This window comes from Delphinapterus leucas, chromosome 13 (genome assembly GCF_059928025.1).
Source record: "Delphinapterus leucas isolate spDelLeu-1000000601 "Yukka" chromosome 13, BTC_Dleu_Yukka2, whole genome shotgun sequence".
Classification (NCBI taxonomy): Eukaryota; Metazoa; Chordata; class Mammalia; order Artiodactyla; family Monodontidae; genus Delphinapterus; species Delphinapterus leucas.
Window position 1 is genome coordinate 72,454,055 of NC_143141.1, and position 16,072 is coordinate 72,470,126.

The 16,072-nt window shown below is 39.5% G+C and overlaps 1 protein-coding gene across 9 annotated transcripts in view; it reads right to left on the reverse strand.

Annotated features, from left to right (window-relative positions):
* BABAM2 (BRISC and BRCA1 A complex member 2) overlaps positions 1-16,072 on the reverse strand; it is a 462,266-nt gene that overhangs the window by 80,965 nt on the left and 365,229 nt on the right. For all 9 annotated transcript variants that reach the window (XM_022574181.2, XM_089923326.1, XM_089923328.1 and 6 more), the window contains 2 exons: positions 15,455-15,525; positions 12,585-12,667 (listed from right to left, as the gene is read on the reverse strand). In XM_022574181.2, coding sequence (XP_022429889.1) covers positions 12,585-12,667; positions 15,455-15,525 — 154 coding nt within the window. The remainder of the gene's footprint in view (positions 1-12,584; positions 12,668-15,454; positions 15,526-16,072) is intronic.

The window sequence follows — 16,072 nt, forward strand, 5'->3', positions numbered from 1 at the left end:
TTAATCAAAATTTATTTTTTTTTGCTCTTTGAAAGACATAGTTAAGAAAATGAAAAGGCAAGCCACAGATTGGGAAAAAAGATCTTCAGAAGATATAACTGAAAAGGGGCTTGTATCCAAAATATATAAAGAATTCATAACTCAAAAATAAGACAACAATCCAATTAAAAACAGAAAAAAGATTTGAACAGACACTTCACAAAATAACTTACTTGGCAAATAAGCACATGAAAAGATGCTCAACTAGCCATTAGGGAATTGTAAATTAAAACCACAATGAGGCACTACTACACACCCTATAACAACTGAAATTAAAAGGACTGATAATAGTAAGTGTTGGAGAGGATGTGAAAGAACTGAAGTCCCATACACTGTTAGTGAGAATGTAACAACTTACAGCCTTCTGGAAAACAGTATGGCAGTATGCTACTGAGTTAAACATATATTTACTATATGATCCAGCATCCCCACTCCTAGGTTTTTACCAAAGAGAAATAAAAACATATGTCCACACAAAGACTTGTGAAAGAAAGAAAATATAAAAGACTATACTCTTTATGATTCCATTTTTGTGAAATTCTATAACAGAATAAACTATAGTAATGGAAAATATGGTCAGTGGCTCCCTGGGGCTGGAGGTCAACGGAGGGGATTCACTGCAAAGCCACAAGAGAAACCTTTTAGGGTGATGAAAATGTTCCATGTCTTGATTGCGGTGCTAGTTCTATGACCGTGCGTGGTTGCCAACATTCATTTAAGTGTTCACTTAAAATGGGTGAACTTTACTATATGGAAATTACACCTCAAAAAAGATGGAAAAAAATATGCTTCGTGGACTTACGAAAGTTGAATTTGTACAATTAGGAAGCATACAGTATGCAAATGGAAAAGTCATTAAACCTTAAATCCGAGCATTATTTTCTGGCTTTTTCCTTATGCTGAACATTACTCAGTTCTTCAAGCTAGCGTTAAGATGTCAGCAGTACAATACTGAACACATACTGTTGTAAAAGTACTCAACCTGTCTTAGTATCTTAGAACTGAGCCATTCAAACATAGGAAAAATAATTGGATTTAAGAAACCTGGTTTCTAGTCCTATTCTTCCCCTAACATCATACATGGCCTTGGTCCAGGCATTCAGCCACATCCTAACCCTGTAATACAGAGAGTTTTCAGAGATTCTTAACCTGAGGTCCATGCACCCTTCACCTCCTCCCCCTCCACAAGGGTCCTTGGATAAAATTCAGGGCATCTGGGAACTTGCATGGGAAAAATGTATGTCTTTATATTCACTACTTTTAACTGAAATTTAGCATTTCCTCTGATTATGAATGCAGGCAACCAACTGTAGCAGTGTTAGCAGTACCTTGACATCATTATCAAGAGAAATCACAGATATTTTCATATCACATTGTGGTTGTTGCTCATATCTTCAAATATTCTTTACGCTCATCACTATTTCAAAATTGCAGTGGTTATTAGTTTCGCCATGGATATTGCTATTTAAGGTATTAACAAAGAAGCTCTTATATCTCTGTTATTACTTTTTAAAGATTTGATAATAGTATTTTAATATAATTGGCTTCCTTGTAGTACTATATAATTTATTTTATGCATTTTAAAACACTGAAGAAAGGATTCATAGGGTTCACCAAAGGGGTCTTTGGCACAAAAAAATGTTAAAAACCCCTGGGCAAGATGACCTCTAACCATTCAATTAACTGCTAAGAATTCTATTCAAAACTGGCATAGAGATAGATAGCTCATATTGTAAATAAGATAATTAAAAGCACTTTAAAACTGTGAGGTGGTACACTAACTTAAGAGGTTGTCTTATATAGGCCCATGGGTGAAGCGATGTTTTCAACGATATCACCCCTTAGTTGTTTTTTTGTTGTTGTTGTGGCCTCTCCCATCGCGGAGCACAGGCTCCGGATGCGCAGGCTCAGCGGCCATGGCTCACGGGCCCAGCCGCTCCGCGGCATGTGGGATCTTCCCAGACCGGGGCACGAACCCGTGTCCCCAGCATCGGCAGGCGGACTCTCAACCGCTGCGCCACCAGGGAAGCCCCACCCCTTACTTTCTTAACTAAATTATGGGGAAGGAAAATGGGTGGTGATATCCATTATTTGCGTCCACATTTCTTTTCTAAAGAAAGATTTTCAAGATTTATGGGTTTTGACTTATTTGGATCCTGCTTTGAACAAACCAACTGTAAAAAAAACATGTTTGAGACAAACAGGGAAATTTGAACACAGACTGGGAATTAGATAATATTAAAGAATTAGATGTAATAATGTTATTTTGGATACAGCTCTTTAAAAAAAATTCTTATCTGTTAGAGATGCACGTTGAATTACTTACAAGTGAAATAATATTTCACATCTGCTTCAAAATATTCCAGAAAATTTAAAAAAAAAAAGAAAGAAGGTAGACAAAACTACAGTATGGGTGATGGGTACATGGGGGTTCATTATATTTTTCTCTCTACTTTTGTGTTTTGAAATTTTTATAATAAAAAGTATTTTTTAAAAAAAGATTCATAGGCTATCAGGATAGATCCAGCCCACAGAAATGCTTGGACTGTACTCTGTATAAAAAAAAAAAATCAAAATCATGTAAAGGAGCATGCAGCTTGCCACAGTTCCTACCACTCCCACTTGTCTTGGAACCTGGGCTACCCCACATCTATGTTGCCTCTTTGGCTGTAGGTTTGCATGGACTTTGTATAATGAACCATTATAACTGACCACATTACTACGTCTAAACAGGTTAAATCTAGTTTTTGATAATCAGGAACTGGTAATTCTTTTCTGTTTGTTTTGTTATTGTTTTTTGTTTTTAACCCCAATCTTCATTAAAAAAAAATTGAACTATAGTTGATTTACAATATTGTGTTAGTTTCAGGTTTATAGCAAAGTGATTCATATATATATATATATATATATATATATATATATACTTTTTTACATTCTTTTCCATTATAGTTTATTACAAGATATTCAATATAGTTCCCTGTGCTATACAGTAAAAATCCTTGTTCATCTATTTTATATATAATGGTGTGTATCTGTTAATCCCATACTCCTAATTTCTCCCTCCCCCCCTTTCCCCTTTGGTAACCATAAGTCTGTATTCTATGTCTGTGAGTCAGTTTCTGTTTGTAAATAAGTTCATTTATATTATTTTTTAGATTCCATATATAAGTGATATCATATAATATTTGTCTTTCTCTGTCTGACTTACTTCACTTAGTATGATAATCTCTAGGTCCATCCATGTTGCTGCAAATGGCAATATTTCATTCTTTTTTATGGCTGAGTAATATTCCATTGTATATGTATACCATATCTTCTTGATCCATGAATCTGCTGATGGCCACCTAGGTTGCTTCCCTGTCTTGGCTATTGTAAACAGCACTGTTATGAACATTGGGGTGCGTGTATCTTTTGGAAATAAGAGTTTTCGTCTTTTCTGGATATATGCCCAGGAATGGGATTGCTGGATCATATGGTAACTCTATTTTTAGTTTTTTAAGGAACCTCCATGCTGTTTTCTATAGTGGCTGCAGGAGCTGATAATTCCTTAATTAAGCCACTTACCTTTCTCTTTCTATGGCCACAGAGTGAAACCCTACTTGAGCCAATATATTTGTGCCACTGGACAGGGGATCACAGCTAGACCAACTGTCACCATCACTGAGGAGTGACACTAGCTTCATGCCTCACTGCCTTCAGATCAGTAATGTCTTTGGTGAGATGTCCACTTACATTCCTGGGAGATGAGACAGTATATGCATATCTCCCAGTACATGGATGGTCACTGACCCTCTACGTTTGTTCCTGGGACTTACAGTTCTCTGTGAAACTCCAAAGGCTTTCGACATTCATCATATACGTGGGGATACTGCCAACCAATGACCTGAAGCATTATAGTAATATCGTTTATTAGCACATAGGCTCTGGAATCAGTTCCTGGATTTAAATCCTAACTCTGTCACAGTGAACACATTTACTCTTTCTGTGCCACAGTTTTGTCATTTGTAAAATGGGGCACTACTAGTAATTATCCTCAGAAGGACGTTGTGAGGAAGAATAACAATATATATACGCAAGGTACTGAGAACAACTTCTAGAGCATGGTATACACTTAATATTTGTTAACTATTGTTACTGTAACTATTATCTTCAACAACAGCAAAAGTTTTACAACCAAAATAATGCCCGTGTTTCAATAATACTTTAAAATTGATTCTAAGAGAAGGTTATACTGAATGAGATTGATATTATAAAAGTTACTCTTTGTAAACAGCTTCCTTTCTTTCATTGAGTGAGGTGCCTTCTTGGGTTACAATTTGTTAATTTCAAAGCCGCTGCATATGTTTTTAAGTCAAAATCACTGAGTATTCATGACCTTTCTTTAATCAGATAAACTCACTTTAGCAATTACTTTACTCCAACAATTACAGTTGAAAAGAATAATATAACATATATAAGAGGGTATTTGGTATTGTGTATCTGATTTACAACCTCTTTCCTTACAAGAAGTCCTTTAAGGTCACTGAAGAGGTCTCACAAGGTATTAGAATGAAGAGAATATTCCCAATGAAAATTAATGAAATGAATTCTCAAACCAGGGTCAGAAATTACAAAAAAAAGACTTTCTGGAAGTAGACTCTAAACATGAAACAGAAGTCTCAATTTGAATCAAAATAGTGACAGTGGTTGCTAAAGGACTGGAGCTATTTGAGCTGTAAACCTTGAAGAGGGTGTGTTTGTAATCAAAAGACGAAAACCACTTTGCCCAGCAGAGCTAACCACTTTCAAGGAAGTCCAGGATAAAAATTAACCCAAATGTTTAAAGTATCTAAAATACCCATAGTTCTCTTAATCAAAGCAAAAAGGCATTTTGCATTAGAAAGTAGATTTTCTTTTATCTTTTTCTATATTTTTAAATCATTTTGAACAGTACAGAGAACTGATTGATTTCACTTTTTGTTCATAATCAATTTTAGTTCCTGTTGCTTTGATAGTTATTATTACTACTAAAATGATAAAATTAAATCACAAAGCTTTACATATTCCTGATCTGAAGTAAATATATTGATTCTAAAATAATATCACACTTTTTATAAATCTGGCTTGAAATGAATTCTAATGCATATCATTGTGGTTCCTAATTTTAATCACTTTGTTGATTCTGATTTACTCTTCAAATCTATTTATTTACATAAAAATGAGATCTGTATCCAAAAAGCAAGCAGGTTTGGGAAACCACACAGTTTTGGTTTTACTGAATTATCTAGTAGCCATCTTGTTTGTTGCTGCTAAATATTCTACTAGACATTGTTTCTGTGGCAAAGAGATGAGTTCACACCACTTTGCTCAGGAGCTGAGTGGCTGTCAATTTCACAGCTTTGCTTTGAGTGGTGAAACGACAGTGACACATCAATGCAAATAATTTCTTTGGTTATACTAGCAATCACACAGCCTGACACAATCAGAGCTTGGAAGGGGCATTTGCAACAATAAACAGAAGGCTCTGATTTTTACTTAAAATTTCAAAAGCTGTCCTGATTTCTAGCTTATTGGCCTTGATTACAGGCCTATGAGGAAAGAATTATTTAAATGACTAGCAGAATTAGTCTGCAGTTGTCAATTTCCTCTAGCTTTCAAAAAAAAAAAAAGAGAAAAAAAAACAGACTTACCAGAAGCTGAGCTCTCTGTAAAGCAAAATTACTGTTTTCTGGACTAATGTAAGCTTAAAACTAATGAACGTCCAAATGAGTGGAAAGAGAGACAGATAAGGACAAATACCAAAAGAAGTATATTAGGGAATCTGTGTGAGCTTTAATTATTGAAAATAAAGAAAAAAAATCAGAGTAAGAAACTCATCATGTGCTAGAACAAATAAACCCTGCCACCTCCTTCTGCCTCTACTATAGCAACTGTGAAATGGAGCAACAGAGCATTCAAAGTCCTACTAAGACCTACCTGAAATAATGGACAGAGCAAAATACAATGAAAATTGTTTTCTTCTTTTAACTTCTTTTGAAAATATAAGATTGTCCATAACTAACAGAAAAGGCTGTATTGTTGTATTTACATGATGACATATATAGATATAACATATATGACAATAATAGCACAAACAGGGGGAGAAGGAGGAGCAACGCTGTTATATTTTACCAGAATTAAGTCACTATTAAACTGAAGTAGACTGTGTTAAGTTAAAGACGCATACTGCAATCTCTAGAACAAACTACTAAGAAAATTAGGAGAAAAAAACAAGATAGCTAAAATATCAACAAAGAAATTAAGATGGTACACTAAAAACATTTGTTTGACACAAAATGAGGCAGTAAAAGAGAAACAAAAAAGGAATGAGACAAACAGCAAACAATATCAAAATGGCAGGCCCCAATCCAACTATACCAATAATTACATTAAATGTCAATGGATTAAACTCTCCAATAAAACAGCAGTTTGTTTAAATGTACACAAAAGCAAAACCCAACCATATGCTGTCTACAAGAGACACACTTTAGATTTAAAGGCATTAAAAAAAAAGGTTGAAAGCAGTGGGCTGGAAAAGGTATACCAAGCAAACAATAAACAAAATAGAGCTGGGATGGGTTATTAATATCAGATGAAATAGACTTTAAGACAAGAAATATCTAGAGACAAAAAGGAACATTCCATAACAATAAAAGGGTCAATAAGTCGGAAGATATAACAATTATAAACGTACGTGTACCTAAGAACAAAACCAATAGAACTGAAAGGAGAAATAATCCTTCCTGCATTTGTTAGTAGTAGCTACCTTCCTCAACCAAAGGCTTCCCCCAGTTCCTGCCAGGAAACCCTTTCCTACAGCTACAGCTATAGCTCCTTCCAGCTTCTGGTAACCACACTCTCCTCTTGCCCATGCAGTCCTAGGGAAGGTAAAGACTCGCTGCTGCTGCTAACCATCCCTTTTGGTTTTCTTTAACTCTGTCCACACCTTTGAACACAGTCCTTCCATTGAATTCTCCCTAGTTACCTGTATGATGTGCCATCTGGTTTTCTGATGGAAACTTGACCTATATCTAAACTCCTCTCCTTGATTTGAAAGAGACTAGTAGTTTCTTACTAAATCGGCATTCTCTCTTTCTCACTCAGGTTAAAAGAACTCTGATTTTTAGTTGGGCGTTTGCTGCCCCAGAAAAAGAACTACATTTCCCAGTCTGCCCTAGCACACATGCTGAGGCCTTATGAACTAAGTTCTAGAACGATGACATGTAATTGGAAGTGGTGCGTGAGACTTCTTCAAAGTCTCATTAAATGAGAAGGTTTGTACCCTCCTTCCATCTTTTCTCTATTCTCTTACTTGGATTGTGACAGCTGGAGCTCCAACAGCTTTTTTGGCCTATACGCAAGAAAGTCACACCCAAGGGATGATGGAGTATAAAGTTTGAAGGAATCTGGGTCCCATGTGACCTTTGGATATGTCATTCCAGCCCTGGACTGCTTCCTTATACACAAGAAAGAAATACGCTTCTATCTTGCTTAAACCATTGTTTTTCAAGTGTTTATTACCACTCCATCCTGACACACATGGCCTGTGGGGCACTGTCTTATCTGGCCCTGACTCTCTTTCTAAACTCTCTCATGTGACTCTCTTTGCTCACTGTGCTCCAGTCACACTGGCTCATGCAAAGCCCTTTGCTACCTTTTGTAGTTCTTTGCACAAGAGGACTTTCTTTCTCCTGAAATCTCTTCACTGAACCTGAATGGCTGCTCATTAAGGTCTCAGCTGAAATGTCAGCTCCTATGAGAAGGCTTCCCTGACCATCCTAACAACAGCTCCCCTCCTAGCCTCTTTCAAAGCCCTCTGTTTTGTTCCATTATGGTATTTGTCGCCATCTGTAACATATATTTGTTAGTTTACTTCTTTATTGTCTGTCTCTCTCATTAGACTCCATTAGGGACAGTGTCTCTCTTTCTAATTCTCTCTTATATATATAACATATGAAGTTTTCTCTGTGTCACTCATCATCACTTTGTTCCTTGCATACAGTAAGCGAGCTTAGAGAATATTTGTTTTTAAAAATGCGTATCAGTGTACCACACCTTTATCTGATCTCTTTTCTCATTAACTAGATCAGGGGTTGGCAAACTTCTTTCGTAAAGAGTCAAAGAGGAAATATTTTAGGCTTCACCATTTTCGTTGCATATTCTCCTTTTCTTTCCCCTAACAACTCTTTAAAAACATAAAAACCATTCTTAGCTCAAGGGCCATATAAGAATAGACTCAGGGTGGAGTTTGGCCCATAGGCTGTGGCCAACCAACCCTTGCTCGAGACTCTATGTGTCTTAAGGTCAAGCCTGAATTATTTACTTATATCCCCTGGGACCTAGCACAATACTGAGCACACAGCAGGTTCGCCATCAACTCAGAACTCAGGTGAATTGGATTAAATTGATTGGGTTAGGGGTCGAGAAGAGAAGAAATGAAATGGAATACCTAAAATGGTCAGATTTGGTCCAATATGTATTTTGCCAGGGAGATAAGGCCTATGGTCCGGGCTGGATGACTCAAAGGGTCATTTACCAAGGAGTTACAGGTAACTGCAGAAGATCTCAATACCCTCTCCTTCCAAGCAGCAACCCTGCGACCTTAGGCAGCTGCATTCCTTATAGTGCAGCTGACAGGGGCCCATGAAAAACAGGCAATCTTCCCCAGTGGTTGCTTTTGTTCTGTGTTACTGTGCCTTGCTATCTGGTTCTCTTGTCATCCAGTATTCTGAAAAGCTGCTGCCTTAAAGATAGCATCTACCTCCAGAGGTAAATACAGCTTGGCAAATACAGAATTACCTACATAACCACTACAGATAATTCTTAGATGATGGCCAGGAAACCTTTCTGAAAACAGTTTCTGAATGAAAGCAAGTCCCTGATCCTGCTGTGGTTCCAACTCTTGCGATATGTTGATATGGATGAAGGAAAGAAAGAAGGAATAAATGGATGAAAATTCTCCATGGTCAGAGCTCCCACTCCTGGAACTGCCAGAATGCCAGGAAGTTGCAGTGTCTCCTGAGAGATCCCAGAATCCGTACAATGTTCTTTCTCCCCTAGGGCATTCTTACTTCCGAACACTCTGGCAAGGTCTGAGGTCACAGCCATCAGCCTCAAGAGAGGACTGCCTCTTTCCTCTAGCATCCAGAATGCTGGGAATTATTGCCAGCACCTGCCCTCTCGACAAACCTCTTCCCGGGCCTGGGCAGAACAGAGGGTGGGGGAGACCAGAGACGTTATCTGTGTCCTGCCAGGTCTTCAATCTGCATGGAGCAGTGAACCAGCCACAGAAGACTGGCTCCATCTCTAGGCGCTTCCTTCTTCCTTTTTCTTGTTCTTGAGATCTCAGAATAATTCAAGGCAATGTTCTCTCATTAAGTCTCTGCCACCCCATATTCAACTCGCATCTTCATGACAAGAAAAAAGGGAATAAGTGGTGCCATGGGGGCTGTAACCAAGCAAGCAGATGCTTCCAGAAGAAGGTGAGTTTCAGATGCTTAACTATGACTGGATAAAATGCATCACCTAACCAAGCTTCACTATGATGTTACAAGTCCTACATTTTAGATATAAGAAAGTAGCAAAAGGGTGGAAATAATTTATTTAAAGACAGGCTGTGAGTTAATGACGGAGCAGGAGACAGCATCAAAATCCCCTGATTCACAGACAAGGTCTTGTCTGCCAAAGAGCCCAGAACGTGGGCCGTGACGCTAAGAGCGGAGAGCAAACGGCCCGGGGAGGAAAGGAGTAAGAGCCTAAGGAAACACTTCGGAAAAAGTAAATTAAACAAATCTCAAGGTCCCTGTACCTGTTCTAATGAGTGTCTGGGGGTTCTATGTTTCTGAAGAAGGTAATCAAAACTAAGTGAAAATATGACTTTAGGACTTAATTTTGCATGTGACAGAGGAAGGCAGAGAAGGGGCTGTAAGAAATAGTGGATACACAGTACTGTGGGGAAAACATTCTTTGGGGAATAGACCTTCCAAAGGAACAAGAACTGCCGTGACACTGAACGCACTGAGAGGAGAGCCGGCAGGAGCTGAGAGGTGGACGCTCTTTTATCCCGGAACAGCTCTCCTGCCAGGCCCCGCCAGCACAGGCAGCCTTGAGTTGCATGTGGAAAACACAGGTGAGAAAGATCAGTGCTGAGGATATCTTTTTTCCCTTATATCTGATATGATCTGACATCATCTTTTGTTTTATTATTATTTTTTTTTGTGGTACGCGGGCCTCTCACTGCTGTGGCCTCTCCCGTTGCGGAGCACAGGCTCCGGACACGCAGGCTCAGCGGCCATGGCTCACGGGCCCAGCCGCTCCGCGGCATGTGGTATCTTCCCGGACCGGGGCACGAACCCGCGTCCCCTGCATTGGCAGGCGGACCCTCAACCACTGCGCCACCAGGGAAGCCCTGACATCATCTTTTTTGAAAATGGGATCATGGCTAGGAGACCAAAGTAAGTTTCGGGACAAACTGTTGAGATTTCATGCCACTTTGGGATGAAGAAATTGGTTGAAGCAGTCATCTAATTTACTGTTTGGAACTGTCCTCCTGTGTGTCCTTCCTTCTGCGTCCTTCTCTCACAGCTACTCCCGGAGGCCTCAGACCATAGCCACCACCATTCATGGCAGGGTACAGGTCCCTATTGCTGAGCTGGGCTGGAGGAAACACACCAGACTAATCCCCCAGGCAGCTGTCCAGGGTCATGAGACACAAACCAAGCATACAGTCAGGATCTGGGGTTCAGGTTACCAGGATAGAAACAGAATCACTGGGATCAAGATGGTGGGGCAAAGTGGACAGAGCAAATAGGAAGTGAGATCTCAGGAAGCAATTAACACTCAGAACAGAAAACCAAAGCCGTGATAAGGTCAGAATTAAAAGTGAGAGCTGGAAGCAGCAGTACGAAGTTCCGCTCAGTACAGCCACAGAAGATGGTGAGCAAAGAGGAGAGTGCCAGGAGGCCTTGACTGTGGGACTTCCTCTTCCACCTGGCCCTGTATTGTAGGTTAAGCTCCATCTGCTGATGTCTCCACAGGACTCACCAACCGAATCCCCAGTGACATGAGGGGGAACTAAAACAGAGGGAGGCTTGTCCTAGTGATTTGAACAAGGTCATATAATTAGTTGGAGGCACACCCAAGATGAAAATCTTCACCTCTCCAGCTCTCTGCTTATCTGTACGCATAATTAATATAGAGCAACATGCTTGCATTTTTCAGATGCATTTGAAAAGATGGTCCCCATGTAAGACTAGTTTTCGAGTAGGAGCTCCATATGAAGCACTGCATGACAAGGTGGTTATCACCGGGAAATACCTTAAACGACAGGGATAACCAACTTCTTAAAAGTACGTATGGCCAACTCTCAATTATCTCTATGTAGATCATACCGTGGTAAGGTTTTCATTAGCGTTTTCTTCCCTCTACCACTATGGACATTTTGGGGTTTCTTCCCCTCCTATCTGTTGATGTGACATCAGGTAAGACAAATTAAGAACTATTTTAGCCTAAGCAAATCATAACCAAGAAAGTAAAACTGCTGGGGAAGAAAAATCCCCCCAAGTCATTATCTTTACACTGACAGCTTGGCTAAACAGGGCCAAAGCTGTGCATCCTGAAATAGTTCATTTAAGTCTAGGGTAGTTCTACATACTGAGTGAAGTCAACCCAAACCCACTGCTTTTCTGTAACTGGACTCGGGAGAGCTGAAACTTCTGTGCCTTTAGCTTGAAGTCTGGGCATGTTGCATATCAAATTACTAAAGAATAAAGCTCGTAGCCGACTTGCAACTCAAACCTGGCACCATGGGTCACTGGTTCTTATATAACAAAGAAATATACAAAAGAGGCTCTAAATGATCCATTAAGCGAAAGCTGGAGCAATGTTTACTGACTAATATCATACAACAGGAATTTAAATATGCCTACGGTGTGGAAAACACTGAGAAGTCATGTCAGGAATTCATTAAAACATAGTCCCACCTTTAAGATATATATTATATATTACCAAAGTTACAGATTTTTTTCACTTAATAAGAATGATAACCAAATGATCAAAGCAATATGTTTTGAGTAATCTTGAAAGTTTTGAGGCCTGAATCTGGAAAGATACTTTGAAAACAGAAATCTCTCTAGGCTAGGGTTTCTTAAATTCAGCACTACTGACGTTGTGGAGTCAACAACTTTTTGTTTTAGGGACCTGTCCTACGCACTGTAGGATGTTTAGCTGCATCTCTGACCTCTACCCACTAATGCCAGTAACAACAACCGCCAGCCCTGGTCCCCTACCCGTCGTGACAAACAAAAATGTTTCCAGACATTACCAAATGTCCCCTGAGCAGCAAATGATACCTGGTTGAGAACCACTGATCTAGAGATATTTTCTCTTGAAGACCACGCAGTAAATAGACTTATGCTAAAGTAAGAGGAACCAAGTCAGGACACTGAAGCTTGTCATATTCATTATTACATGTGGTTTAGTACATTTTTAAATGCGGGCTGACATGCTAGTAGCAAAAGTATACTCACTGTGTACAAGAAAACAAAAATCTTTCCACATCAGCAACAGAGTGAGTTTTGTGAAGCCTTCTGCATCATATTCCACGACACCCCTAAGTAATAAAAACATACACACAAACAAAAAACCCTCATAAAAACAAGGTATAAAGGAGATGGACACAAGTAAAGAATATATTCATAAAGTCAGGGTTATTGAATCCGAGACGCATTTAAGACAAGTGAGTGTTACCACAGGAAGGATGTGGGATTTGGAATGAAAGCAGCTAGGTTTAAGTTACAGCTTTGCCATTTTACTATCTGTTATAACCTCGGGCAAATCACTTAACCTTTGGAGCCTCAGTTTCCTCATCCGTAAAACAAATATAATCATATTTGTAAACTTCATCATGGAGTTGTGAAAAACAAGTAAAGTAAACCATAAAATGTTATGCAAATGTTAGTTATTAGTGATGAGCAAAAGGACAAATGAAGAAATCAGGGCAACAGTGACCCTATGTCTGTATAGTGATAGTGAAATCTCACTCACTTAGGCACTGAACAGTAACAAGCAGTGACAATATTACTAACTACAGGATTATATACTACTTTCTTCCAAAGGATTTGGAATCCTTTCTCTTGGGTCCCCCTATCCTCCCCACCAGGCTCAAGACAAAGTAGCAATGTTAGCTGGGTGGACACTGGGTTCAGATGGGAGATGCACGCTTCATGCGTCAATGGAGAACAGCCTCTGAGCACGGAAGGGCCTGGAGAGAATTCTGATAGGCTCACCTCCCTCATTTCCCTCAAGAGCTAAGTGCTTAGGGGGTGTTACCATAATGTGCCAATACTAACCACACAGCGAGGACAAGGATAATGTTCTCTTGTCCATACAAGGAGGCCTTTATTGTCCTTAGAGATGCCTTCATCCTGGCTGAGTCAGGCCAATCAGACCATTAATACTGATGGCCTCCAGGTTTAAGTAGGAAGGAACAGTTGAACTCATTGGGAAGGTAAGGGAACTAAGGCACTGAAGGCTTAGTGATTTGCTCAAAGACTGTTGATACATCACTAAGATCTGCTGACTTAAGTCAACAACTCTGTTCACCAGTTTGTATTTCTTTTAAGGATATGTAATTTACTCAACATTATAACACTGATGTCTAAACTTTTTAGATCCTGCATCCCGTAAGCAAAAACAAGCACAGAATCCTTTTCATTACGCATATAGTACAGTATATGGTAGTACTTGTATATGATTTCGTAATTGTATACAAGTATTACTATATTATATGTATAAAAAAACACAAAAATGTACATAAACCGAATGAGATTTAAAAGCAAGTGTAAATTCGATTTTCACCCTTTTCGTGAATGGAGTGAGGTGGGGCACACACCCCTGAGGTATGTGCACCCTGCTTTGGAGGTCATTGTGTTAACGTCTGCATTTTCGATTATATACAAGAAAGATAATCTTACTCAAAAATGAGGAGACTAACGGTGTCATTTATTAACCATTGTTTGTATCATAAGCACTTTCTCAAAATGCTCATAAATAAAGCTGAAAAAAATCTTAAGTATTAGAGACTCACGTAAGAGACAGTCATACTGTTTAGATATTGATACTTCTATTTTGGGGATATGACAAATTTCACTGTGGATAATGAGAAAATTTCTTGAAATTGTTTTGAGGAGTCAGAAATTTTGCTTATAATTATGCCACATTTGTAAAATTATACCCCAACCTTATTTTTTTTTAAGGTTTTTTTTGACGTGGACCACTTTTAAAGTCTTTCTTAAAATTGTTTCTGTTTTATGTTTTGGTTTTTTTGGCCTCGGGGCATGTGGGATCATAGCTCCCCGACCAGGGATCGAACCCACACTCCCTGCCCTGGAAAGCGAAGTCCTAACCACTGAGCCGCCAGGGAAGTCCCCCCAACCTTATTCTTGACCTCATCTTCTCTTTCTTATTCCTTTTGCCCTAATTTCTTCATTTACTTATTTAAAATTTTAATACACACACACACACACACACACACACACACACACCACTTCTCTGGAATAAGGTGGGAGATAACTAGACCACTAAAACCCTTAGGGCTTAGTCCCCCCAGGTAGGTAGAGGGATCCACCTTTTAAAGAAGACCGTGAGGAAAGTCCATTCCCCAACTAAGCCCTGAGGGGACGGTTGATAGGGGCTCTGCCATCATTAAGGAAACAGCTGCAGAGCAGCCCACCTCGGGCAAAGGAAAGGGCCAGAGCACAGGGAGGGTGGGAGGAGATGTCTACCCTGGAACTGCAGCTATACACTTCCCTCCTCCCTTGTGGGGCCTTCTTCCAACTCCTAATCCCAAGGGTGAGTCATCGTGATGGTGTCTAATGCCAGACTTCCTTCCCGAATCTCTGTGGCCCTGTGGGGAGCGGTGGTCCTATCAGGAGACCTGAGTCCTGGGAACAGGATCCCAGCCTGGCTTTCTCTCCCTGAGATGTGTGACTTCCGCCGGGTGCCTGAACTGGCCAAGGTTTTGGGGCTTTCTTCGGTAGAATGTGCCAGTCATGCCTGCCTGCTTCACCTCATGACTGCTCTGTGATGACGGAGGTGAAAGTGTTGTGCAGACTATAAAGAGACTGAGAAGAAGCAGGCCTTACGCCCACTGTTACTGCAGTGCTTGGGGCTAGTCATGCGCTGCTCCAGGGAAGGTATTTGATTCTACTATTTGCTAAAGAATGCTAAAGAAAAAAGTCTTCCTGGGAGCTTCAGTGTAAGCAACACACCAAGAAGAATCAAAATGGCATTCGGAGGTATCATACGGAAGAACTGCTATTTTCTTAATCAAGCCCTTACATTAGGGTCATCAGGACGTGAGTGCGTCATTGATTCGTGGCTTAAACAAAGAACTTACGTGCCAAAGTGACTGAGAAAAGCAGCAATATACTCTCTTCTTTTGTGATATCCTTGAATCACATACTGCACCTGGAATAGAACCCAAAGCTGAGAAGTGGAGTAGGAAATCATTAAACATTTTATTATGTAAAATCTCAAAGATTCAGAGAAGTAGAAAGAATAGCAAATTGAACACCCATATTCCCACACCTATATTCAACAACTGTGAATATTTTGTCTAGTTGCTTTATCCAGCCATCTACCTACCTATCAACCTGTCAATCAATCTTGCTGAAATGTTCCAAAGGAAATTAGAGACATCATGACAGTTTGCCCCTAAACACTTAGGCACGCATCTCCGAAAAACAAGACATTTTCCTGCATAACCACAATACTGTTATTATACCAAATTTAGTAATCATTCTCTGAATTCATTTAGTACGCTGTCCATTTTCAAAACTTCCCAATTGTCCCCAAAACATTTTTGAAAAAAGCAGGGTGTAAACAGGGATCAGGCATTTAATTCAGAAAGTCTTTTACTATAGAATAATAGTACCTCCTGGGATGTGGATGTGTGTATATAATATTGACTTTCCAAAGAGACTGGGCTAGTTGTCTTATTCTGTATTCTCGATTC